The sequence below is a fragment of the Pipistrellus hanaki genome (assembly GCF_964339955.1).
Source record: "Pipistrellus hanaki genome assembly, chromosome: 13".
Classification (NCBI taxonomy): domain Eukaryota; kingdom Metazoa; phylum Chordata; class Mammalia; order Chiroptera; family Vespertilionidae; genus Pipistrellus; species Pipistrellus hanaki.
Window position 1 is genome coordinate 54,820,454 of NC_140515.1, and position 24,520 is coordinate 54,844,973.

Below are 24,520 nucleotides of genomic sequence, written 5' to 3' on the forward strand. Positions count from 1 at the left end.
TGATACTTTAGATTGCTACTTTAAATCATAATAATTTGGAGAAAAAGTCTGAATAAGGGGAATAAAAAGTCGTGACTACGGAGGCTGAAAGTATTTCTTAAAGGAGCTCCCAAAATATGGTAATGGCAGCATCCTTGGAATAAGTCTGCAACTTCACAAGACTAAAAAAGGTAAATCCCAGCACTTTGACTTGCCATGGTAAGTGTGGCATGAATACTATTATGGATGATATGGGAAGTGAGATGGGAGACGTCACCAGGACGGCCAGTTCTCTAGCAAACATAAACTGCATTACTAACTGTCATTATTTAAGTGCAGCCCCTAGGAAATAGGTTTGGATATAACTACCATCAGTTTGAGGTACATTTGAGGACAATGAAGAATGGTAAGCGGGCAATTATAAGTTGGTCTTTTCTATAGGAGGGAACTGAAACCCAAAGAAAGGAATTAGAGAAACAGGAGACTGGTTAGGTGCTGATAGCAAATAATCGTTTGAAAAGAAGACGCGAGAGTTGATAAGTGAAGCTTTTTGGGGAAATGAGATTGGTTGGGATGGATCACGACCAGATTGTTTCCAATGAGAAGTCAAGAGCCCTTACTTAGGGCTGGAACAAATGGAGGCATTTTTATTTCTTTGGCCTCAGCCAACAATGCCAAAAGGTATAAAGGGGGAAAAAGGGCTAATTTCATCTGTGACCATTTCTAGGGCTAATCAAAGTCCTAGGAGCGACTTATAGCTCATAGCAAAAACCCAAGTTGATGGTGGAGAGTGCTTTAAGGTTTGAAAGATCCTGAAAGGGCCAGAGTCCAGAGGAAAATGCAAACCGGAGAAGAGAAAAGTTTAAAAATTAGCCTCAGCTCCCAAAGCTCCGCGGGCGGATCTGCGGAGGCAGCCTCGGCCCTTCTCCGGGCGTCGGAGGGTGGCGGTTGGGGAGGTTGGGGCCTGGGGGGGCGAAGGGAGGGGGGACGCATGCGCGCGCCCTCTAGCGCGCGCTCCCTCCCGCCCTCCAGCGCGTGCTCAGTCGCTCCCTCGACCCTCGGGGCAGGCCCGCCACCTGCTGCCCAGTCAGTCCCGACTCCCCGCGGCCCGTCCTGCGAATTTCGGCGTGCTCGCTCGAGCGCCCTAAAGCTCCCGGAGGAGGAGCGCGCGGAGCCCGCGCGGGCCGCACGGTAGGAAGGAGGATGGGCGGGGGCTTCAAAGCGGCGGGGGAGGCGGGTGTCACCTGGGCGCTGACGTCAGCGCGGGGCTGGGTACCGCCGAGGTCTCAGCCTTCGGCCCGGGAGGCGCGCACGCGCTCCAGGGGAGAGGGCCGGGCACGCTGCAGCCAATGGGAGCGCGGCCTGCGGCCCGGCCCTCGCGGCGGAGGCTCACCTCCCGGGGCTGAGGTGCTGGGGGCGGGGCTCGGAGGGCGCCGCGGGGCGGAGCCTGTCAGAGCTGCGGACCGGCGGGGCGGGGGCGCGCGGGAGGGCGCCGGGCCCTGCGGCGCGCGCCCGTGGGCCGGGCCGGAGCCCGGCTGCGCATGCGCCCGGGCCCCGCCGCGCGCGCGCCCCCGCACTGCCCACTGGTGCGAGGTGGGAGGTGAAACAGGTCGAAGATGGCACGGGCGGGAGAGAGCCCTCAGGGCGGACACTTGCCGGAACTGTAAGGAGCAGGCGGGGAGGGCCCCGGTGTGCCTTTGGGCGGATCGGGCCAGGAAAGGGGGGCGCGGGGGGCAGCGCGCAGGCCCCTTAGCAGCTGGACGTGCCAACTTTCGAACTGAGGGTCCGCATCGCATCTGTTTCCCCTTGTACATTTGCAATGAGATTGGTTGGAATAGATCACAAGTGACCGGACGACTTCTGTTAAGACTTCGTTTATTTTCGGCTACAGTATTTCTCCAGTCTTTGGCTTATCATAGGAAATTGGGATGACCCAAAGATGATTTATTTTAAGACTTCGTTATTTTCGACTACACTGTTTCTCCGGTCTTTGACTTATCTTAGGAAATTGGGATGATTCAAAGCTCATAGCAAAGGATTTGGAAAAGGGAGCTAAAGACTGTAGATACTTTGCTACAATTGATTCATTTATCTAATAGGGCTTACTGATTTTACTTTGCTTTCCCCCCCCCCTCCCTTCCCTGAGAAACGTTCAACTGAAAAGCAATGAAAAATTGCCCGCTATTATCCCTCCTTGATGGAACAAACTGCTTTTAAAAACCGAACAAGGTAATTGCCAAAAGGAAAAATACCTGCCAAATAAAAATTTTGCCAAATGGACAAAGAACAATCTTGGGATCTCGATTTGGCAAGCGCGTTGCTGTTTCTCTGTCTCCCTTCCTCCCCTAAATCAATAAAAGCATACCCTTTAGTGAGGATTAAAAGTAATTTAAAAATGAAACAGTTGTGTTTTTTTAACAGAAAAAAAAAAACTACCCAAATTAAACCTTTCAACCACCTTAGGTATCTCTACCACATTTGATTTCAATCTGAACAAAATATTTAATGCCTCACTTCACAGCCCAGAATTTAGGTTCAAGTCAGAAATGTTCATTTTATGAAATAGCAGCTAATATTAGTAGGAAGTGAATGATAGCAGACACATTGTTTTCTAAATGACTTGTGTCCTTCCCCACCTCCAGCCCCCTCCATCCAGAGAGGGTCCCATCTCCTGGAAAAGACCTTCCACAGCCCCCTTTCCGAGTGTAGCACTCGAGAGTTTCCCATAATCCTCTGTGCGTGGCTGTTATTTCATGTGCTGCGTTGCTTTATTACCATCTGCTTGTGTCTGTTCCCATGCCCTTCCTCTCCTGGGAGTTTTTGGAGAGGTGGCATTCATTGTCTTAATGTTTTTCTATTCCCAATGCTTTGCACAGAACCTGGCACCTTAGGGTTTGGTAAATGCCTGTTGATGAATTGGTCGAATTAAGGTGCCCAGAGCACCTTCCAAGTCTGATAAGATAGTGTAACCTCAGTTATTTTGTAGCATGCTTGAAGCTTTTCCCAATGGGAGGATAGCGGGCCTCATGGAATAAATACAGAAACCACCCATGTAATCATTTGTCTGAAGACAAGAACCCTGGGTGCCCTAGGCTTTCAGACTATTTGTCACTGGCGAATGAGAGCACCAGCTTTCCTCTGCAGCAGTGAATATTCAGTCTGCCAACAGCAATTTTATTTTCTGCGTGGCTAATCCTTTAAGGGGGGAAAAAGTCACAAATCTGAATCTTCTAGTCTTCTTAGCAATTCTGTTTCTCATAGTAAATTAAAAAGTTGATATTGTAGTTATCAGTCAGGTCCCTTATGGTTTTATTTTCCTAGAACCCGTTTATTTCTGGTGGAAGTGGTAAACTTGGCTTCTTGGTCTTGCAAAGTTGAGGACTGACTCAAGATCCGTGCCACATGAAAAGACAGGCGGACAGAAAAGGAGAGAGGGAGAGAAACACTTATATGAGGTCAAGCCCTCAACTTGGGCATGTGCCCTGATCGGCAACAGAGCCTGCAGGGACAATATCCAACCCACTGAGCCACACCAGCCAGGGCCTAGGGGCCGGTCTTAAATACTAAATGAATAATGCTCATTTTGTTATATTCATTTTCTTCATTTAACTTGTATGCTAAAGCATTTTTTTTAACTTAAGAACATGTCACGTGTTCTTTGTTAATAAACTAGGAAATAAGAAAAAATTAAAGCACTTAATATCCTACCACTAGCTAACTAGAGATAGCTACAATAGCTGTAGATTGCATATGTATATCCTTCTAGTCTCTTCTTTGCAAGCTTTGGGCTGTCTTAAGTTAGTCTGGATTTTCTTCTTTGAAGATTTTTTTTTTTTTTGTATATTTTGGGTAATGGTTCTTTTTAGATATGTATGTCTTTTATAAGTATTTTCTCCCAATCTGTGGCTTTTTTCCTCATCCTCTCTACATTGTCGTTCAGAGAGCACACGTTTTTAATTTTAATGAAGTTCGGTTTATCCGTTCTCTCACCAGTGTCATGCTGTCTTGATTCCTGTAGCTTTACAGATAGTAAGTCTTGATGTTGGGTAATGTCAGTCCCCCAACTTTGTTCTTCTTTAGTATTGAGTTGGCTATTCTGTATTGTTTGCCTGTCCATATGAACTTTAGTATGAGTTCATCGATACCCGTAAAATAGGTTGCTGGGATTTTTATTGGAATTGCATTGAATCTATAGATCAAGTTGGGAAAAACTGACATCTTGACAATATTGCCTCTTCCTATCCATGAACAAGGAATATCTTTCCGTTTAGTTATTTTCTTTTCTTTTTTTTTATGAGACATTTGGGCAATCACAGAGGTAGAAGAAATAATTTTCAGAAGAAATGGGCTTAGGAAACAAGTTCTAGAGGCAAAGCACCTGGTTCTTTTTTTACTTCTTTCACCAGAGATTTCTTTTCCTCATATACATCTTGTGCATATTTTGTTAGCTTTATAGCTAAGTATTTCATTTTGGTGAGTGCTGATGTAAATGGTAATGTTTGTAACTTGTGCGTTACTGGTACTAGGGGCCAAAATTGAATATTGGGGACTAGCTACAGCTATAAGAAATATTAATCATGCTCTGTTAACCGTGTTTGCCTTGTTCTGATTAAAGAAAGGACATTCTAACCTGGCCGGGAGTTGTTTGTGTGCCCTCCCACGCCACCCTGCCCCCAGGACCTGACCATGAACCTTGGACCTGGGAGCAGGTCCTTCTCATTCAAGAACTGCCTGTTAACAACCTGTTATCCAAACAGTGGAGTCCCGCCCCAGCCCACCTTGCCTCCTTCCCCACTTCCCTCTGTGATCTTTGTCCTGTCCGATGCACACTGCTGGGTTAGAGGGGGTGCAGAAGAGGTTTTGGTGGATGGCCTGCTGCCCTCCCGTACCGCCAGCAGTGTTGGAATGAACGCTCAGACAGGATTCAGCTCTGTCTCTGCTGAATTGGCTCACGTAGTGACAGGCAGTCCAGCTTATCGGGTTACATATTCTGGCAACTGTGATAGGACACAGCAGGAGAGTCCTCCTGGGTGAGCACCAGGGATCCTGTTTGCTGCCTGGACTGCGAGTTCCCAGGGCTGAGACCTGGACTCATTTCTATTTGCCGCGCTGCCAGGAATTTTCCTGATTTGAGTCCCAGCTGCAGCTTCCGCAGTCTCCATCATCACACACACACACACACATACACACACACGCACACACTCACACGCACACACTCACACTCACACACTAACACACACACACACACACTCACACTCACACACTAACACACTCACACACACACACACACGCACGCACACACGCACACTAACACACACACACACTCACACTCACACACTAACACACACACACACACACACACACGCACGCACGCACACACATGCACACACACACACACAGTCTGGAGTGAGCCTGGCCAGCCCCTGGTTGCCTCAAGGTCCTTGCCTGGTCATTCTATCTGGCTGTGCACTGTAAACTACACACAGTTGTGTGTCTGTTGTGCGCACTTATAAGTATCGTATATTGAGCTGGTTTTACCTGGTGTGACGTGGCCTGTAATCTTGCTTAAATCGTTCAAGGATGGGTGCTCCATTGGGATGGATCTTGGGGGTTTGGGCTACTTACACTTACCCGCCAGTGAACAAAAGGAAAAGGGTGTTTTACTGCCATACTGCTTGGCCTGTGTGTGCTCTAGATTCTGGGGAAAGGTTGAATCTCTAAACTATTATACTGGGTTACAGTTAGAATTGTTTTATCAGAGGTCGGGGAAATGTTCGAAGCTTTATATTGTATAATTCTGACTCAAAAGAAAATCAGGAAGGGGGTAAATTAATGGTTCAGAGAAAGATGTGGTACCGGTAATGCAGAAAGGTAAAGAACAGGAGGAGGAGAGGGAGAAGAGCTGCCGTGGGGTCCGTGGTTAGGAAACCTCTACCAAGTGCTCCACGAGCTGGGAGCTCCCTCCTCCATCTGGGCTGCTGGGCGCTGAAGAGGAGCTTGAGACGGCACCCCATTCCCTCTCCATGAGAGTGAGGCGGGGACTGAATTTGGGGGAACAGAGCTATTTCCCCATGGGGGCAGTTCCCCGTCTGCCATATCCCAGTGGGAGCCACTGAGCATGGGCACCCAGCAGGATATTATTGGGCCTCTACTTGGTTCTCCTTGGATTTGCTAAATTGGAAACATTCCCTCCTAACGGGATGAACCTGCTAAGATCACGGATTTGATTATTTCCATATGCACCACTCATAACCCCAACTGGGCCAATATGGAGACACTCTCAATCTTTTCACTGGGGGTGAGAGGTTAGTGTTTGGGAAAGCAGGTGTGAGGCTCTTGTCTGGGTTGTGTGGGCCTGTCAATATTGTATATAAGAGTCTGTTGATTATTGTTTCGTGTCTCTTTGTTGTTTGATTTAATTTGTTTGAAGTTGGGGCACTTTGTTAGGGGCCCCCAGCTGTTTGGGGCAGGCTGAGCCCTGGCAGGGATTCCAGGGACTTGCCCCAGCTAACAAGACTTCTTCATCTTTAGGACCCTCCCAGCTCTCCCTCTCCAGACATCTGCCCCCCAGAATGCTTAGCTAGTGAGAGTTCTTGTCTGTCTGTAATGTAACTGGTCATTGATGTTCTCTGTTTGCTTTCTTATCTTCTGGGGCCTTTTCACTCTCGCCCTTTTATAAACACAGGGAACCCTCTGTCCCTGCTGTTTGGGCTTTGTCCCACTCGGAACCGAAGGTCCTTTGCTCTGCTGGGTGAGTGTGAGACAAGACTAACGGCCCAGTGCATCCTTTTGAGCACTCATTTATTTACTTTGGGCTTTGTGTTTTGTTTTCATTTTTTAAGATCTCTTCTTATATGCAAGATTTCTTGTTACACGGCATCCTCAGAAATAAAAGTATGAGAAATAAACCTCCTAAAGCCTTTTCCTTTCCTTCCCCCCGCCCCCGATTTCCTACTAGGAGGGCCGGAGCTACAGAGAGGCCTCAAGCAGGGCCACTTCCACTTTGTAGAAGAAAAAAAAAACAGTGCCAGCCAGCCTAGCTCAGTGGTTGAGTGTCAACCTGTGAAACAGGAGGTCCCCGTCACTTCCCGGTCAGGGCAAGGGCATATGCTCAGTCCCCAGTTGTGGGCATGCAGGAGGCAGCCGATCTGTGATTCACATCATCAATGTTTCTCTCTCTCCCTCTCCCTCCCTCTCTGAAATCAATTAAAAAAATATTTTTAAAAAATAGTAAAGTCTTTGGTAACTTAAGCTTTGGAGTTCTACTGGGTTAAATAGTAAAAATGATTAAATATCTAGGTATTTTAAGAGAAATGTTGAAAGGAAGTTCCGTAAATGACACAGGCCAGTGGAATAGGGAAAGGGAGGGAGTTAAGCAGCAGTTTGGAGTCGTCTGTAAATCCTGTCTTCCCTAAGAAAGGACACTTAGGAGTAAATGATTTGCAGTTTTCCTCTCTAGCCAGAGGGTCAATACTCTGGGAGACAAGATCGCAGAAATCCAATTAGCATTGTTTCTTGACAATAAAAAAAAGGTTAATGGAATAAAAACTCATTTTGGTTTCAGTATAAAGCTGATGAATCTGTTGATCTTCACAAAATGGAAGGCCCAGCATGAGCTCTCCTGATTAATAAATTCAACTAAGTAAATAAATTTAATTAGATAAATGAATCTAAAGTAAGCTAATGCAGAATTTCTTAAGTCCTTTTCTAGTCTGTTAAAAGGAAAAAGTCTTTGCTGGTTTTGCCCAGGAAACAAAAGTTCTATAAATTCTGAAATGGTTATATATTATGTTATTAATCAGGTACTTGATTGTTTTTTAAAAGCCATCTTAATCATGAGAACTGAAGTTTTCTAGTCTATGCTTGTGTTTAATACCCTTTTGTCACTTTTTAGCAGTTAATGGATGCCTGGAAGTTGACACACATATATATTCAGAAATGTTCTATCGCTTCTGGGCCTTTTGGCTAAGATCAAGCACAGAAATGTTTTGCTTCCTGAGACCTGTGAGGAGGTAAGCTTCATGGTCCAATCTATAATTAGTATGATTTTTCAAATTCTAATGTTATTTTATATTATGGTGAAGGGCAAGAGCAAAAAAAAAAAAGAAAGAAAATGAAAATTCATATGAACAGCCAGGTCCTGCAAGAGCCCATTCAGAGCAGGAGGTAAAAAGAATACCATCTTTCAGAATAGTTCAGTATGAAAAGCTTAAGAGGAAAAAAGATAAAGCTTGTCCTTAGCACATTTTTATCGTGTTGCCCTCAATTCTACTGTTGTCTATGGAAAACCACTCTTTGCATTAAATTGTGTACTATGGTCATGTGACTGCTATATTTGCTGTTTACGTATGTATACTATAAATCTTTTAAGTAGAATCATTCCAACAAGACACAGGATTCCTCCACTGGGTGACTTTGGTTCAAGGACTCCCCCTTGGCATGACTGAGCCTTCTTGGAGCTGTGCTCCCGCCCCTGACTTCCTACTGCACACTCCTTTCCCCCTTCTCCTCCTCTTCCTCCTCCTCTTCCTCCTCCTCCTCCTCCTGCAGGTGTCAGACCTGAGTCATGGTCTGAAAGCTCTCCCTATCTTCTCCTTCCTTTCCCAGTAATTCTCTTGCACATCTAATCCTGTCTTGAACTCTTCTTTCAGCAGACCCAAACTAAATATACATAAAACATATACAGCAAACAATATATATATAAAACATATTTACTGCCTTCAAGAATACAGTGATAGTTGAGGGTGGATAGGTGGAAGATAAGAAGAACAAATGATGTCATTTATACATTATGGTATTATGTTCCAAGTAATAGTGTGTGTGTGTGTGTGTGTGTGTGTGTGTGTGTGTGTGTTTTGAATTTAAAAAGGGAATGACTGTTTATAATGAGGATTCAAAAGGGAAGGTACAGTGCTTCCTGGAATATAGTAGGTATGCATAGTAGGTAATTGTTTAGTGAGTACAATTAAATAGAAGTGAAAGTCAGGGAGGGTGTTTTAGAGTTTAGACTTTGTGGAGAAGAGGATGATCGATGGACGCTGGGTCGGAGGGTCTCTGTAAGGAGTGGCTGGAGATCAAGTTTGAAAGATAGAATGGAAATTATTATAGAGAAATGTATATATGAGACTAAGGAGTGGGTTTTATTCTGCAGGAGTTGAAAGACAATGAGAGGTGTTTACTAGGGAATCAGTGATAGCGGGACTTTAGGAAAATTAACCTATATACAGTATGATTAGGGAAAAGTACAGTGATTATGAGGCTCTGCAATACAGTTTTGTGGTGATAATTGGTAGCAGGAAAACGGAAGAATGGACAATTTCAAAGGATATTATGAAAGTAAGAAGAAACAAGACTAACTTAAAATGGGATGGGTATGGTGAGCTAGTTTGGGCAGAAGTGAATCTGAGGTTTTGTGGTTTGGCAACACTGAGGACTAACTGCTGCCTTACCTTCTGTTTCCAGGCTGAGTTTAGAAGGACAATAATGACCTCTACTCCTTTTTTTAGACTTGTAAAACTTGAGTGGCTGGCAGGAGAGCTAAGAGTGTCAGACATCTGGAAATAAAAGCCAACATTCGGATGGGGGGAAATGGAGTTGTCACTCACATTTACTTATGCTGCCTCGTATCGAGGACTTTCACACCTACCCCACTATTTCCTTCACTGTTCAAACTTCCGTTATATCCCTAATACGCAGCCCATATATTGAATTTATAAAAAGTTAGACTACATGCAAAAAACACAAACGGTGATCTGAAAATATGTTGGTGGTCTCCAGATTGTTAAAAATAATCTGCAGAAATTACTCTATAGTCCTACCATTTTAAAACTAGAAAACTTTTCAAAAGACTCAGTATACATAATATATGAGACAAAAATGTGCCCAATATTTAGAGACTTCTTTATATAAATGGAAAAGGTAAATTACAGTATGCAAAAATAGTTGGCAGAGAAGTACTTCCCCAAAATTGCAAATAATTTCATTTAGATTTAAAACTACATTAAAAAAAAAAAAAAAAAAAAAACACTCTTGCCGGGACTGGTTTGGCTCAGTGGATAGAGCGTCGGCCTGCGGACTGAAAGGTCCCGGGTTCGATTCAGGTCAAGGGCATGTACCTTGGTTGCGGGCACATCCCCAGTGGGGCGTGTGCAAGAGGCAGCTGGTCGATGTTTCTCTCTCATCGACGTTTCTAACTCTCTGTCCCTCTCAATTCCTCTCTGTGTAAAATCAATAAAATATATTTAAAAAAAAAAAAAAAACACTCTCAAAATAATATTAGCATGCCAGCATTGAGGAAATGAATGAAGAGACGTCTGAATCTTCTTTTTAAGCATTATATTGTAGTTCTCAGAATATTTTTCAGTATAAAAAGATGACATTTGATACAAAAAATTATCATCATTTGCAGTGAAGCCAGTTAATATTTCAAAGTGGTTTTAGGGGAAGTTGTATCATTAGTATTTAATATTATTTCTCACATTGTATCAGTAGAACTTACGTCATGTGGTTTTATAAACTACGATACTCACTGCTTGTTAAAACTTGCTAGATTTCTGAAAACCACAAAATTTTGTATTTTGGTTTCTTTCTTGTCCTATGGCATTTTCCATACATATTAATTTTTTCATACATAGTAATTTTAATATTGCCATCACTTTATACACTGGGGATTTGTGTGGACATCAGGGCCTCAACAAATAATAAACTCACATCTTGTTAAAAGGTTATGTCTGGAGAAGGTGTCTTCATGCTGGTTTTTCTGCTCAAGAGCATTCTCTGGGGCTGAAGCAGTCAATGCCTTGAGGCCATTCTATTTTGCGGTACATCCAGATTTCTTTGGACAGCACCCCAGAGAAAGGGTAAATGTTTATTATTACTATTAATTTTTAATGTTTTATTTTTATTTTTTTCCATTTTTTCATTAAGGTATTATATGTGTACATATTTTACCATTGCCTCCCCTCACTCCCATACATGCCCTCCCTCCCCAGAGTTTTTTGTCCATTAGTTTTACTTATATGCATGCATACAAGTCCTTCAGTTGATCTCTTATCTCCCCCATATCTCTCTATCCTCCCCGCTGTAATTTGACAGTCTGTTTGTTGCTTTACTGTCTCTGTGTCTATCTTTTTGCTCATCAGTTTATAATGTTCTTTATTATCCATAAATGAGTGAGGTCATGTGGTGTTTCTCTTTCATTGACTGGCTTATTTCACTCAGCATGATGTTCTCCAATTCCACCCAGGTTGCTGCAAATGATAAGAATTCCTTCTTTTTTATGGCAGCATAGTATTCCATTGTGTAGATGTACCATAGCTTTTTGATCTAATCATCTGCTGACGGGCACCTAGGCTGTTTCCAAATCCTAGCTATTGTAAATTGTGCTGCTATGAACATAGGGGTGGGTGCATATATCCTTTCTGATTGGTGTTTCTGGTTTCTTAGGATATATTCCTAGGAGTGGGATTACTGGGTCAAATGGGAGTTCCATTTTCAGTTTTTTGAGGAAACTCCATACTGTCCTCCACAGTGGTTGCACCAGTCTGCATTCCCACCAACAGTGCACGAGGGTTCCTTTTTCTCCACAACCTCGCCAGCACTTGTCGTTTGTTGATTTGTTGATGTTAGCTATTCTGACAGGTGTGAGATGGTACTGCATTGTTGTTTTGATTTACATCTCTCTGTTTATTATTTTTTAAATCTTAATCTATGTTCCTGTTTAGCTTATTTGCCGTAGTTACAGGATAAGGCAAATTAATACAGGATAATACAGAGTTCTCTACATTCATATTGTTCTGTCCTTGTGATATAATCAATGCTTTGAATTAATTTTAAATATAGATACTGCAAATGGAAAATAAATTATTTCTTATGAAATCTGACATTTTTTATGCAGGCAATAAAGCTAGCATGTAGACTCTTTAGAGTATTAGTAATGATATTTTATGTACCCATTTTTTGTGTTGTTTTTTATGGGTTTTTTGGTTGTTGTTTTTTTGCAATTAGTAAATTGAGTCAACAGAAAAATTTTACTTTGAAAAGACCTATTGATTATTGGGATGTAATTAAATATTTAATTTAATAATTTAAAATTTTAAGATCTAACATGTATGGAAAATTAAGCCTAATAGTAGATAAATGTTTTCCCTCCTCTACCAATGTGATGAAATGCCAACGTTTTTTAATAATGCAGTATTTTAATACCCTCAAATGTGTCAAAAAGGTAAGGATATCATTTCTGCTATTTCCTTTATCTTAATTTGTATGTAAATGCCCTTAATATTTTTTCCAGGAAGTCAATGAAAATTCTCTTCAGAGATTAAGTGTCTATTTAGAAAACCTTCAGAAACCAGGCTCCAAGTCTTTGAAACCAACTCAGCTCACCTTTTATGTAAGAGAAACAGACCAGAATTCCTCTGATGGCCAGGAACCCTTTAGTACTTTAGGTACGTTTGCTTATTTCTTGTTGGTCTTTTTGCAAGCTTCGTGTTAAATAGGTTCATTCAGCCTGGCATTGCCAGAATACCTTTGGATTGAGTCTTTGTTCATATTTGAAAGGAGAGATAATAATGGCACAGTTGGTGGGAGTGTTGGTTGGAAAGTTATGTAATTTAGCTAAGAACCACCCAGTTAAAGGGGCTAACAAAAAACAAACAGTGGAGTTTCTATTGATGACTTTAGTTAGATTAGTAACCTTAGCCCAATGACTACCCAGTATCAAAATGAGATTGTCAAGCATAATTTTTTTTTGTTCAAACTTTTTTATTTTATTTATTTATTTATTTTACATTTTTTAAATTAAATTATAATCTGTATACATATTTTAACATTACCCCCCCTCCCATATATACTCTCCCTCCCCAGAGTTTTGTGTCCATTGGTTGTATTTATATGCATGTATACCAGTCCTTCGGTTGATCTATTATCTCCCCCAGATCTCCCTACCCTCCCTGCTGTAATTTGACAGTCTGCTTGTTGGTCAAGCATAATTTTAAATCACTTCTGAAAATACTGAGCTATTAGATAGTTGGACAACTATGAGGACAGGACAGTCTCTTTCAATCAGAGAGAATTCTAGATGAGTTTCTGTCACCACTGAGGCTAGATTATCTGGCTCCTCTTCTGAACCACTGTCACAAGGCAGCCCCTCTCATATCTCCCCCTTCATCTTCATAAACACCTGTGGTGGACACCGGCTTATAAGAGAGCTTTACTATCTCTTACACTGCAGAGACCAAATCTATGGGCAGCATTGAAAATATTCTGAGCCCTAGCCAGTTTGGCTCAGTGGATAGAGGGTTGGCCTGCTGACTGAAGAGTCCCAGGTTTGATACCTCAGTTGCAGGCTCAATTCCTGGCTCTGGTCAGGGCCCATATGGGAGGCAATCAACCCATGTGTCTCTCTCACATCGATGTTTCTGTGTGTGTGTGTGTGTGTGTGTGTGTGTGTGTGTGTCCTCCTCCCTTCCACTCTCTCTAAAACTCAGTGGGAAAATATCTCTGGTAAGGATTAACCAAAGAAAATATTCTGAGTCCCCTTCTTGGGCTGGGTGGGTTTGGTCACTGGTACCAAACTAGAAAAGGAACTGACAATTGGAGAAATTCTTGACGGTAGACAGTATTGGTATTATTTGGAGAAAGACAGTAGTGTGCCATTGAGAGATGGTTTGCCAATAGGGTGAATTTTAATCGATAATGGGCTCTTTTCTTTTCTTTCTTTTTTTTTTTTTTTTTTTTTTTTACAGAGAGGAAGAGAAGGGATAGAAAGTCAGAAACATCGATGAGAGAGAAACATCAATCAGCTGCCTCTTGCACACCCCCTACTGGGGATGTGCCCGCAACCAACGTACATGCCCTTGACCGGAATCGAACCCGGGACCTTTCAGTCCGCAGGCCGACGCTCTATCCACTGAGCCAAACTGGTTTCGGCTAATGGGCTCTTTTAAAAGATTTTTATTTTATAAATTCTGTTTGACAAAATTTTAAAAGAAGCAAATAATCACCTGTCTTTATTGTTTGGTGGAATTATATTCTCTAGGATTCCGAACAGTCAAATTTACTTTGCACACCAGGGATCTGCAAAGCACAGTATTATATATTCTCAACTCCTGCAGTTTATCAGTTGAACACGTCCAAAGCTTGAACAGCAATGTGCGTCCCCAGCCCCCCAAAGAGGCGAAGAGGATGACGGACAGGCCCATCAAATGGGACAAGTCTTACTACTCCTTTACTGGCTTCAAAGACCCAGAGGAAGACCTCGAGCATGTCTCAAAAATGGAAACAACCCTAGCGTACGTAAAAGTTTCTCCTTAACTAAACCTTTTTGTGGTTTGCCTTTAAAATTAAAGTCTTAATTTTCTAGGAAAAGAAATCCTATCAGTACAGTTAACTCAATAACCATTATGAAAAAGGTATTTCATGTTTCTTAGTTGCCAGAATACTTCCAACTGTATTAAAATTTTTATCTTTTCATCCCAGACCCATACAGGAAATTATTTAAGGTTTTAAAATTCTCTTCAAGTTACCCCTGGTATCTGAAGAAAGGATATATCTAAATCTTTTTTTTTTTTTTTAATATGCTTCATGGGTTCTGCATTTTCAGTTTCTTTGGAGAGGTCAATGGTAAGTCCTTTAATGTAATAACCCATACATAATAAGAATACATGGAGACAATGTTTAAAAATGTCATGAGGACTGACTAATGTGGCTCAGTGGTTCAACGTCAACCTGTGAACCAGGAGGTCACAGTTTGATTCTCGGTCAGGGCACATCCTGGATTGCAGGCTCAATCCCCAGTAGGGGTCATGCAGGAGGCAGCCCCACAATGAATTTCTCTCATTGGTATTTCCCTCTGTCTCTCTCCTTTCTCCCTCCCTCCCTCTTCCTTCCTCTCTGAAATCAATAAAAATATTTTTTATGCCCTGGCTGGTTTGCTCAGTGGATCGTGTTGGTTTTCAAATTAAAGGCTCCTGGGTTCGATTCTGGTCAAAGGCAAGTACCTTGGTTTCAGGCTCCTCCCCAGCCTGGGCCCTGGTCAGGGCTCCTGCAGGAGGCAGCCAGGTGATGTGTTTCTATCACACTGCTGTTTCTCTCCGTCTTTCCCTCTCTCTTCCACTCTCTAAAAATCAATGGGAAAATATCGTTGGGTGAGAATTTTAAAAAATAATATTTTTTAAAATAAATAAAAGAAATTTTATTCACCTGATCAAAATTTATCCGTGAAAAGCATGTTTAGATATTTCTAATATTTCAGGGCATAGCAAGAGAAAATATAACAACAGTATTATTTAGTATAGACTTTTAATTTTGAAAATAATTTTGTTTTTATTGAGAAGTACAGGCTGGAACTCTGGGGAGGGAGGGTATGTACGGGAGGGAGGGAGTGGGGGCAAAAAAAAATCAATAAAATAAAATATATTAAAAAAAAAAAAAAAGAGAGAAGTACAGGCTGAAATAGTTTCTTACTATTGTGAAATAAAACACACAAAAATTTGAAAATCAGTTGGGTTTTATCAAACACAAAATAGAGAGCTCTCGGGTCATAAAGCTCCATTTAATCTATCTCCCTGTTATATCCAGTAATTAGATTCTGATCTACAGTGTTGGACGTGCTGTGCGATGGTCAATGTTCCGGCGCTCCTTTCCAGTCCCGCTGCTTCCCGCCAACCAGGTGCCCTGCTGCAGTCTCATCTCAACTACTTCATCTACACTCCCCTCCCCTCCTGTGTTTCTTACAGTTTGGCCCAGGTTTAATTGGAGTTTTTTACATTGGCACTACTCTAAAGCAACGCATATGTGTTTTAATAGTAGGCATGCTTGTGTGGTAATTAGAACGTGTATGTCTTTTCCTTTCTAGATCCTGGTTAGATAGCAATGGGAAACGTGCTATTAAAAAGCTGGAGAATAGTTTGCCACTTAGAAAAGAACTAGATCGTTTAAAAGATGAACTGTCTCATCAGTTGCAGCTCTCAGATATCAGGTAATAAAGAGAAACTAACCTGGAGATTAGAATAAACGTGGATTTCCAATCAGTAAAGTTTTCCAGCAGTTAAATACTTGCATCTTTTACTTTAATTACTTGGATAACTAAGTATTCTTCAATTATCTTTTTATGAAAGTAATCAAATGTTCATTTGCTGAAGAAAACTATAATTTCTTGTTTAAAATAATGAAATAAGGCCCTAACCAAGTAGCTCAGTTGTTTGGAGCATCATCCGGTTCACTAAATGGTGGCAAGTTCAATTCCAGTTTCAGGGCACAGACTGAGGTTGCAGGAGGCAAACGATTGATGTTCCTCTCTCTAAATTATTCCTATCTAGTGAAATAAGGTTTACATAGTGATATATTTGTAGCTAGTTGAACTTTTTTACATAGTGAGTTTATAAGAAAAATATTCTTTTAATATACTCATAACATATAAAAAATAATCATTTCTTCATATAAGGTTGATATTTGAGTTTAAAAAAAAGAAAAGAGAAAATAGATGTTGTCTTGGTTCTATAGACATGAAAATAACTTTTTCTAGTATAAGCTTTAAAAGATCTGTCAAAGCAGACTGGCATTAGTGAAAAAGGAAATAAGCTTGATTTTACAGAATTGTGGAGAAATCCCTCAGCTTTAATTCTTACTATTGTAAATGTAAATAAGTGTAACCCATATAAACAAAGGCTCTCTGGGACTCTCAGTGTTTGAGAGTGCAACAGGGTTCAGGGGCATGGGCATGACTGCTTTCAACAATGGAAACATCGTAACTGATTCTAAACAGCCTATAAAAGACTACCCTAAATAACAAAAAGGTAATATGCAAATTGACCCTTATGGCAAACGACCAGGGAACGACCTGTCACTATGAGGCACACTGACCACGAGGGGGGCAGACACTCAATGCAGGAGCTGCCCTCTGGGGTCAGTGCGCTCCCAGAGGGGGAGCTCCGCTCAGCCAGAAGCCAGGATGATGGCTGCGAGCACAACTGCGGTGATGGGACGGGAGGGTGCACAGGCTGCCAGAGGGATGTCTGACTGACAGCTTAGGCCTGTCCCCCAGGGAGCAGGCCTAACCTGGAAGACGGACATCCCCTGAGGTGTCCTGGACTGCCAGAGGGTACAGGCCAGGCTGAGGGAGCCCCCGCCCACCGAGTGCACAAATTTTGTGCACCGGACCTCTAGTTTATTAATAAAGAACAGCATTTAGTAGCTTGATCACAGTTAATTCTTTAAAATTGTATCTCAGTTTTTCAATTGTGGATTAAAGTGAACAATTTTTAAGCCAATTTCATTTTATCAGAAATGGCATTCATCAGAATCAGTGTTCAGATACCTAAGGTTTCCCATAGCTTTTCATATATTCTCCTTTGATTTAGCCTGCCGGGCAGTAGGAAAGCCCGCACTCTGCATGTGTGAAAGAGAAACCTTAGAAAGGCCAGAAGCAGCTTGTTCAAGGTCACAGAGGTAGTAAATCCCAGAATTAGAATTCAAAGGTGGCTTATTTCATCCTCTAATTTTAAAATAGAAATAACATACATAGTGTTTTTGCTAGTTTTAAATCTTTGGATATCTGAACATTAGTAGTAATGTTTTTACCCTCTGGTCAACAATTCATTTTCCATTTGGTTGCTTCTTGAAAAATGAGCTAGTTTAGAAACGTGTTGGGTGCGCACTGACGTTGGGGTGAATGCGTGTCTCCCGCCCCAGGGGTGCCGGTGTTAATGGCTTGTGCTCTCTGTCGGACCAGGTGGCAGCGGAGCTGGGGCCTTGCCCATCGCTGTAGCCAGCTGCATAGTTTAGGCCGCTTAGCACAGCAGAACTTGGAAACACTTAAAAATGCAAAAGGTAAATAATTTCCATGTTCTTTTAAAATATTACTTACTAACTGTTTTGTCACAGTTAATAATTAATGTTCATTTAATAAATGTTAACATGCCAAAACCGGTTTGGCTCAATGGATAGAGCGTCGGCTTGGGGACTGAAAGGTCCCGGGTTCGATTCCGGTCAAGGGCATGTACCTTGGTTGTGGGCATATCCCCAGTGGGGGTGTGCAGGAGGCAGCTGATTGATGACTCTCTCTCATCAATGTTTCTAACTCTCTATCCCTCTCTCTTCCTCTCTGTAATAAATCAATAAAATATATATAAAAAAATAAAAATAAAAATAAAAAAATAAATGTTAACATGTATGACAAAAATAAATAAAATAAAACATTACTTACTGCTATCCACACCTGTAAAGTGTAGAAGTGTTAAAAGTCCTTGCAGATGTGATTTTATCATAGCTGAATTTTCACATCTGTTCTTTTGAATAAATCAGAGACATAAAATTAGCCTTTACACTCCTGCATTTAATCCTGAATTTATACACTAAATGTAAGTAATTATTTGCACAGTGCTGAAAGGATGAAGCATCTCTGTACAGTGACCAGAGGCTTTGTTTTGTCATCAGGATGCACAGTAATATTTACAGACCGTTCCGGGATCAGTGCAGTGGGCCACGTGATGCTGGGAACAATGGATGTCCATCATCACTGGAGTAAGGTAAGAGAACGCTGAAATGCAAAAAACCCTCTGCTGTTATGTCAATAAACTTAAAAAATTTAATTGTAGTCACAGCTCTTTTCAGACCAGATGTTTAATGTCATATAGTTTAAAATATTTAGAAGACTGATTTTTAATTCAGATTTTATTTCAAGTTTTAGTCTTTGCTGAAGTATTGCCTAAAGGCTTGTATTTTGTTTGGTTTTAACTAACAGATTTACTGGCATAATTGACATAAAACAAACTGTATATTTAGTGCATATAATCTGATGAGAATTGATATATGTGAATACCCGTGAAACCGTTACCACATCCAAGATAGTGAACATACTTGTCCCCCACAAAAGTATGTCCCTTTGTCCACCCTCCTCCATCCCAGCACCCCCTCTCAGCCAGTCACTGGTATAGATTATTTATATTTCTAGAGTTTTATAAATTGGAATCATGGAGAATATACATTTGGGCGTGGGAGGGGTATCTGATTTCTTTCACTTAACTATTTTGATATTCATCCATGCTGTTGTATGTGTCAAGGAAATTATTCTTTTTTATTGCCGTGTACTATTTCATCCTATGGGTATACCACAGCTCTTTTATCCATTCACCTATTGATGGGCATTGTGTTATCAGTTTTTGGCTATTAGAAATGAAGCTTCTATAAACATTATCTACCAATGTTTTTATGGACACATATTTCCTTTTCTCTTGAGTAAAAGTATATAGCTGAATATATTAGGGCATTTATTATTTTAAGTCTTGCAGTGGTTTTCTAATAAGTGTGCAGTACTAGCTCGTAGTAGGTTTAATTTGCATTTTGCATCTTTTCCATGTGTTTATTTGCCACCCACATATCTTCATTGGTGACATATTGGTTCAAGTCAATATTTGGTAGAAAATAATTGCAAACCACCTATCTGACAGTCTTTATATCTAACTATATAAAGAACTCTCAAACCTAACAATAAAAAATACAAATAATCCAACTAGATAATGGGCCAAAGACATGAACAGACATGTCACAGAAGCACGTATACAGATGACAAATAACCACATACGAAGATGTTCCATGTGATTAGCCCTGGCAAACCTCAAATTAAAACTACAAAGAGATATCACTACACAACTGTCATAATGGATAGCCAGGTTGTTTATGTCAAAGAACTCAAGCCAGTGCTGACGCTGGGCGAGTATCACTCTTCTCAATGTGAAAAATGATGGCACCACCAAGTGCCGGCGAAGATGCAGAAAACAGACCACTCATTCTCTGCTGTAAAACGGTGCGGGCCTGGACAAGAGTAGGGAAGTTGATGAATTAAATTCATGTCAATGGATTAAATTCTGTTAGACTTGAAATACATACACATGCTTTATTTCTAAAACCTATCTTTACCATTTAATCATTCTAAACTAAGTAAAGATTCTTATCTAAATATTAGTACTTAGGACTATTTCTTTCCTTTTTAAAAACCCCGTAGCTTTTTGAAAGGTTGCCAAGTTACTTTGAGCTCCAGAGGAGGCTAATGCTCCTGGAAGACCAAATCAGCCGCCTCCTGGGGGACATCCAGGTGGTGTACATTGAAGAGCTGCAGCCAGTGCTGACGCTGGACGAGTACTACTCTCTTCTCGACGTGTTCCACAAGAGGCTGTTGAAAAAGAGAGTCCCTTTCCACCCTCAAAGTCTGCGTGGCTTACAGATGATCCTCAACAGGTAAACACCTAAAACGATCCGCACAGATCGTTCTGTATCTCAGGGTGTGGTTCTGCATCTGCTAGCAACACTCCTTACCATGAAAAAGCCAGCGTGAGAGGACTGAGGGGTTGAACTTCTGCACACTCTGTAACAGCGCCACTGGCAGGGTGCGTTCAGTCCTACGGAAAACTCGCAGGATTGAACTAGTGTTAAGTCAGTAGCCAACATGTCTTGTGCATATACTACATACACTGTTTTCCATGCACTGAGCTTGGAGCTTACAGGCATTCGCTCTTCACCATGAAATGGTCACTATCCCCATTTTACAGATGGGGAAGGTCCCGGGGCCTCTTGGGACCCAGCAGAACTTGAAGTCAGTTGGGATATACTTTCAGGGCAGGTTTCCTTGATGAATTCCTTTTCTGTTAATCAGACTCATAAAACGTTTTCTTGGGGGTGGAGTAGGGGATGGAGGGGATCGATGGTTTTGCTCGCATGTGTGTCATTGCAGTGACAGATACGCTCCAAGTTTGCATGAACTCGGGCATTTTAACATCCCCACGCTCTGCGACCCAGTCAACCTGCAGTGGTTCTTTCTCACCAAAGCCCAGCAGGCCAGAGAGAACATGAAGAGGAAAGACGAGTGAGTACTGCCAGCCCCTGTGAGGTCTTATCGCTCAGTCTAACCTAAAAATTCAGGTATTCAAAACCCACAAGCGAGGGACATTCACTGTGCTTAACTTAGGAGCTGACTGACTGGAGGATGTTCCCTATTTATTTCTTCCTGTCTTGTTCTGCCAGGGATTGGCTGTGGCTTTTTTCTAATAACCTAGAGTACATTACCATCCCGATAGAAATGTACGACAATAAAAGAATGGTTAAGTAATCTCTGCACTTGCATACAGTAGAAACAACCATTTAAAAGAATGTTCATTTATTCAACTAATGTTTATGGAGGACCTTGGTGCCCAGCAGGCACTGTGAAGGTCCCTAGCAGGGTACGGTGAAAATAGACACCTGTGGCACTCACATTCAGATGTCAGAGGCAGAAAGGTTAAACTTTGTATTAAAAAAAAAAAATAGACACGCCGAAACCGGTTTGGCTCAGTGGTAGAGTGTCGGTCTGTGGACTGAAAGGTCCCGGGTTCAATTCCGGTCAAGGGCATATCCCCAGTAGGGGGTATACAAGAGACAGATGATCGATGACTCACTCTCATCGATGTTTCTAACTCTCTCTATCCCTCTCCCTTCCTCTGTAAAAAATCAATAAAGTATTTTTTTTAAAAATAGACACAGGGAGGGTATGTATGGGAGGGGGGGGCAATGTTAAAATATGTACACAGATAATAATTTAATAAATAAATAAATAAATAAAATTAAATAAATAAAATAAAAAATAGACACAATTTTTGTCAGAGAGAAGGGTCATTCCTCTAGGAAATGTTGAGCCCATTTCTTAGTGTTAGAAGAAAAGAGTGAGAACACACACACACACACACCCCAGCCACACGCACAATGTCACGGTACTTCCCTGTGGTGCTGTGCCTCCCTTTTTCCTTCTTTTTTCTTTGGGTAGGAGTATAACCAAGCAAAGAAATTACAAGGAGAGGTAAAAAAAACATTTTTAAAAATAATTTTAGGTTAATTTGCTTCAGACAGTAGAACCACCAGCACAGCCCTAGAGACACCCCAGCCAGGGCTGCCCTCTCGGGCTCGTTGCCCCTCCAAGACTGTACCCTCAGGACTGATGGCCCTCCTGGTCACCACGGTGTGGCCCCGGGGTCTGGGCGACCCTGAGGTGGGAGCAGTGGGAATGCAGGGCCTGCCTAAATGTGTGCAGGGGTGTTGTTGAAACTCACAGAGAGGAAGAGAGAGGGATAGAGTTAGAAACATCGACAAGAGAGAATCATCGATCAGCTGCCTCTTGTACACCCCCTACTGGGGATGTGCCCGCAACCAAGGTACATGCCCTTGACCGGAATTGTGTGCAGGGTGTGCATGGCCTCGGGTGCCTGCCATTGTTGTGAGCTTACTTTTTTTTTAATTCTATATTCTTGAAACTATTACATACATCTCCTTTTTCCCCACTTTGTCTCCCTCTCCGCCCTGAGTCTGCCTTTTATTTGGGAATCTTTAGAAATCAAGCCCAGGGCGTCTACACGCTCAGCTTTCTCTTCCTTCAGTTGCTACTAGTCCTGGGTGAGGCAGAATAAGAGCTTTCTAAGGTATGTGTTTTACCCCATTCCTGCTACCAAGGTTTCACAGATACTCTTAGAGATACGGGTGGAAATAACAGGTGTTGCATGACAGCCACCGGTGATTATTCTAAGACACATGTGTCAAACACAAGGCCCGCGGGCCAAATCCAGCCCGCCAGGCCTTGCAATGTGGCCCGCACCGCGCTGTCATCACTGCACTCCGCTGTCAGTTTATGACATTGTCAGTTTATGACTGTTCAGTAAACCATTCGGCCCTCGATTTAGGCTGGATTTTAGATTTTGGCCCCTTCTCTGATTGAGTTCGACACCCCTATTCTAAGAGCACACTTTGGCTTTGGTGAACACCCATTTTCAGTGTTTTGAGTAGAAAGGTATAGCCCTGTAACTAAAGCCATATTTATATTTTATGTTCTTTTATTTGCTTGTGGCAATATTTTTTGTTTTTGATATAACAGGTTAAAGGTTATGGAAGATGAGTTGATACAGGCTTCAACCAAGAAATTTTCCCTGGAAAAGTTCTATAAGGAGCCCAGCGTTTCCAGTAAGCAGATGGTGGACTGCTGTAAGAGACTCCTGGGGCAGTCGCTGCCCTACTTAGAAGGGATGCACCTCTGCGTCTCACACTTTTACTCCGTCATGCAAGACGGAGACCTCTGTATTCCTTGGAATTGGAAAAATGGAGACACCATGAAGTGACACAAATCTGTATTGTTTTTTAAAGAAGTAAGAAGCTATTAAATTAAACTTATTTAAGTCCACAATTTGCTATAACAGTATTATTTACCTACTACAAGAACAAAGTTTCTGATTGCTGCTTTGAACGTAGACTTATTTTTAAGAATTAATTTCTGCTGGGAAACTTGTATGTAAAAAGGTTTTTACTCCTCATCTTACCGATGTTTCGTATCTGATTGGCAAGGCTACGCAAAAAGCTGGTGGGATGAAAGAACCCATTTGTGGTATGTACGTGTTAAAGGTACATGTTTTTATATGAGTGAATGTGGGTAAATGTGTAACCCAACTCAACATGCATCTTCACAGTCACATCCCAAATATCAGTACACACATGTATTTGGCAACCAGTGTGGACAGTTGATGTCCAAAACACAAGATTGAGGGGTAGCAAAATCCAGATAATGAAACTTTGCCAAACAGAAAGAATGGAAGGGGGGAAGCCATTGAATGAATATATGGTATTGAACATCTTTGGTGACAGAGAATTTAGTTTTAAACCCGTACGTTTTCCTTCCCATTGAAACAGTGTAATTGTATCATGAAACCCACAGACTGAATTTTTCTGAATCATTTAATGAGATGACTCATGTGGAAAACACTAGCCAGAAAAATTCTTGTTTCCCAAAGATTCCCAGCAAGTAGGGTCAAGGATCATACGGTCCCAGACAGGCGGATTCCGTCACCCCTCGCTGTTCCCACCAGTGTTCGGAGCCCCCGCTGATCCACAGCCGTATGGACATCGCCATGGTCACAGGCCGCCCTGCCCCAAGGGGCGTGGTGTGGCCACTGTAGACAGGGCTTCTCTCCCTGCAGCTACTTCTCTGAGGATGTTCCTAACCAGCTCCAACGCCTCTTCATGGTTTCTCAAGAGGACAAAGCGAATCCTATTTGGGACACCATTGTTGTGGCTCTCACTGCAGAAGAAGTGAGAGGAATGTTTTTCCACAGAGCATTACCAGGAAAAGGTGTTTCAAACCATTCTTGAAGTATGTTTTAAATTAATCTAAAACACTGGTTATTTAAACTTAAAATTCAAATGTGTATTCAAATGTGTACTGTTTTGTAATTATTCCAGGGTGTGTGTGTCATCCCTTTTAACTTGTGCCTGAGAACTGTACTTACATTGTTTTCTAATGTAACAAATGTTTCCAGAGCCAAATGATGGGATGTTACGTAAGAAAATTTATTGCAAAAATGAGTTTGAATTATACCTTTTGTAAAATCAGTAATATGTTTTGAATTGGACTTTGTCTTGAAATTGTTACATAATAAATGTAAATCAGACCATTGTTTTCTTTTTTATTGTTATTAATAGTTGTTTTTTGGGGGGATTATTTTTAAAATATATTTTATTGATTTTTTTACAGAGA

The 24,520-nt window shown here is 41.6% G+C and overlaps 1 protein-coding gene across 13 annotated transcripts; it reads left to right on the top strand.

The window, feature by feature from the left end:
• The first annotated feature begins 992 nt into the window (after window positions 1–992).
• Window positions 993–24,438, top strand: TCAIM (T cell activation inhibitor, mitochondrial). 13 transcript variants are annotated; one of them, XM_084903225.1, is made up of 12 exons: window positions 1,482–1,642; window positions 7,874–7,991; window positions 10,703–10,838; window positions 12,272–12,425; window positions 14,018–14,270; window positions 15,836–15,958; window positions 17,711–17,808; window positions 18,415–18,506; window positions 19,982–20,214; window positions 20,708–20,839; window positions 22,871–23,138; window positions 23,964–24,438. In XM_084903225.1, the coding sequence occupies exons 2-11, from the start codon at window positions 7,918–7,920 to the stop codon at window positions 23,109–23,111; spliced, it is 1,536 nt and encodes a 511-aa protein (XP_084759351.1). In that variant the 5' UTR covers window positions 1,482–1,642; window positions 7,874–7,917; the 3' UTR covers window positions 23,112–23,138; window positions 23,964–24,438. The 13 variants fall into 13 exon arrangements, 12 of the variants coding, with proteins under 12 accessions (XP_084759352.1, XP_084759349.1, XP_084759346.1 ...); XM_084903226.1 differs by lacking the exon at window positions 1,482–1,642 and adding an exon at window positions 993–1,170 and having other exon boundaries at window positions 22,871–24,438; XM_084903223.1 differs by lacking the exon at window positions 1,482–1,642 and adding an exon at window positions 1,031–1,170 and having other exon boundaries at window positions 7,877–7,991; window positions 22,871–24,438.
• The last annotated feature ends 82 nt before the right edge of the window (window positions 24,439–24,520 follow it).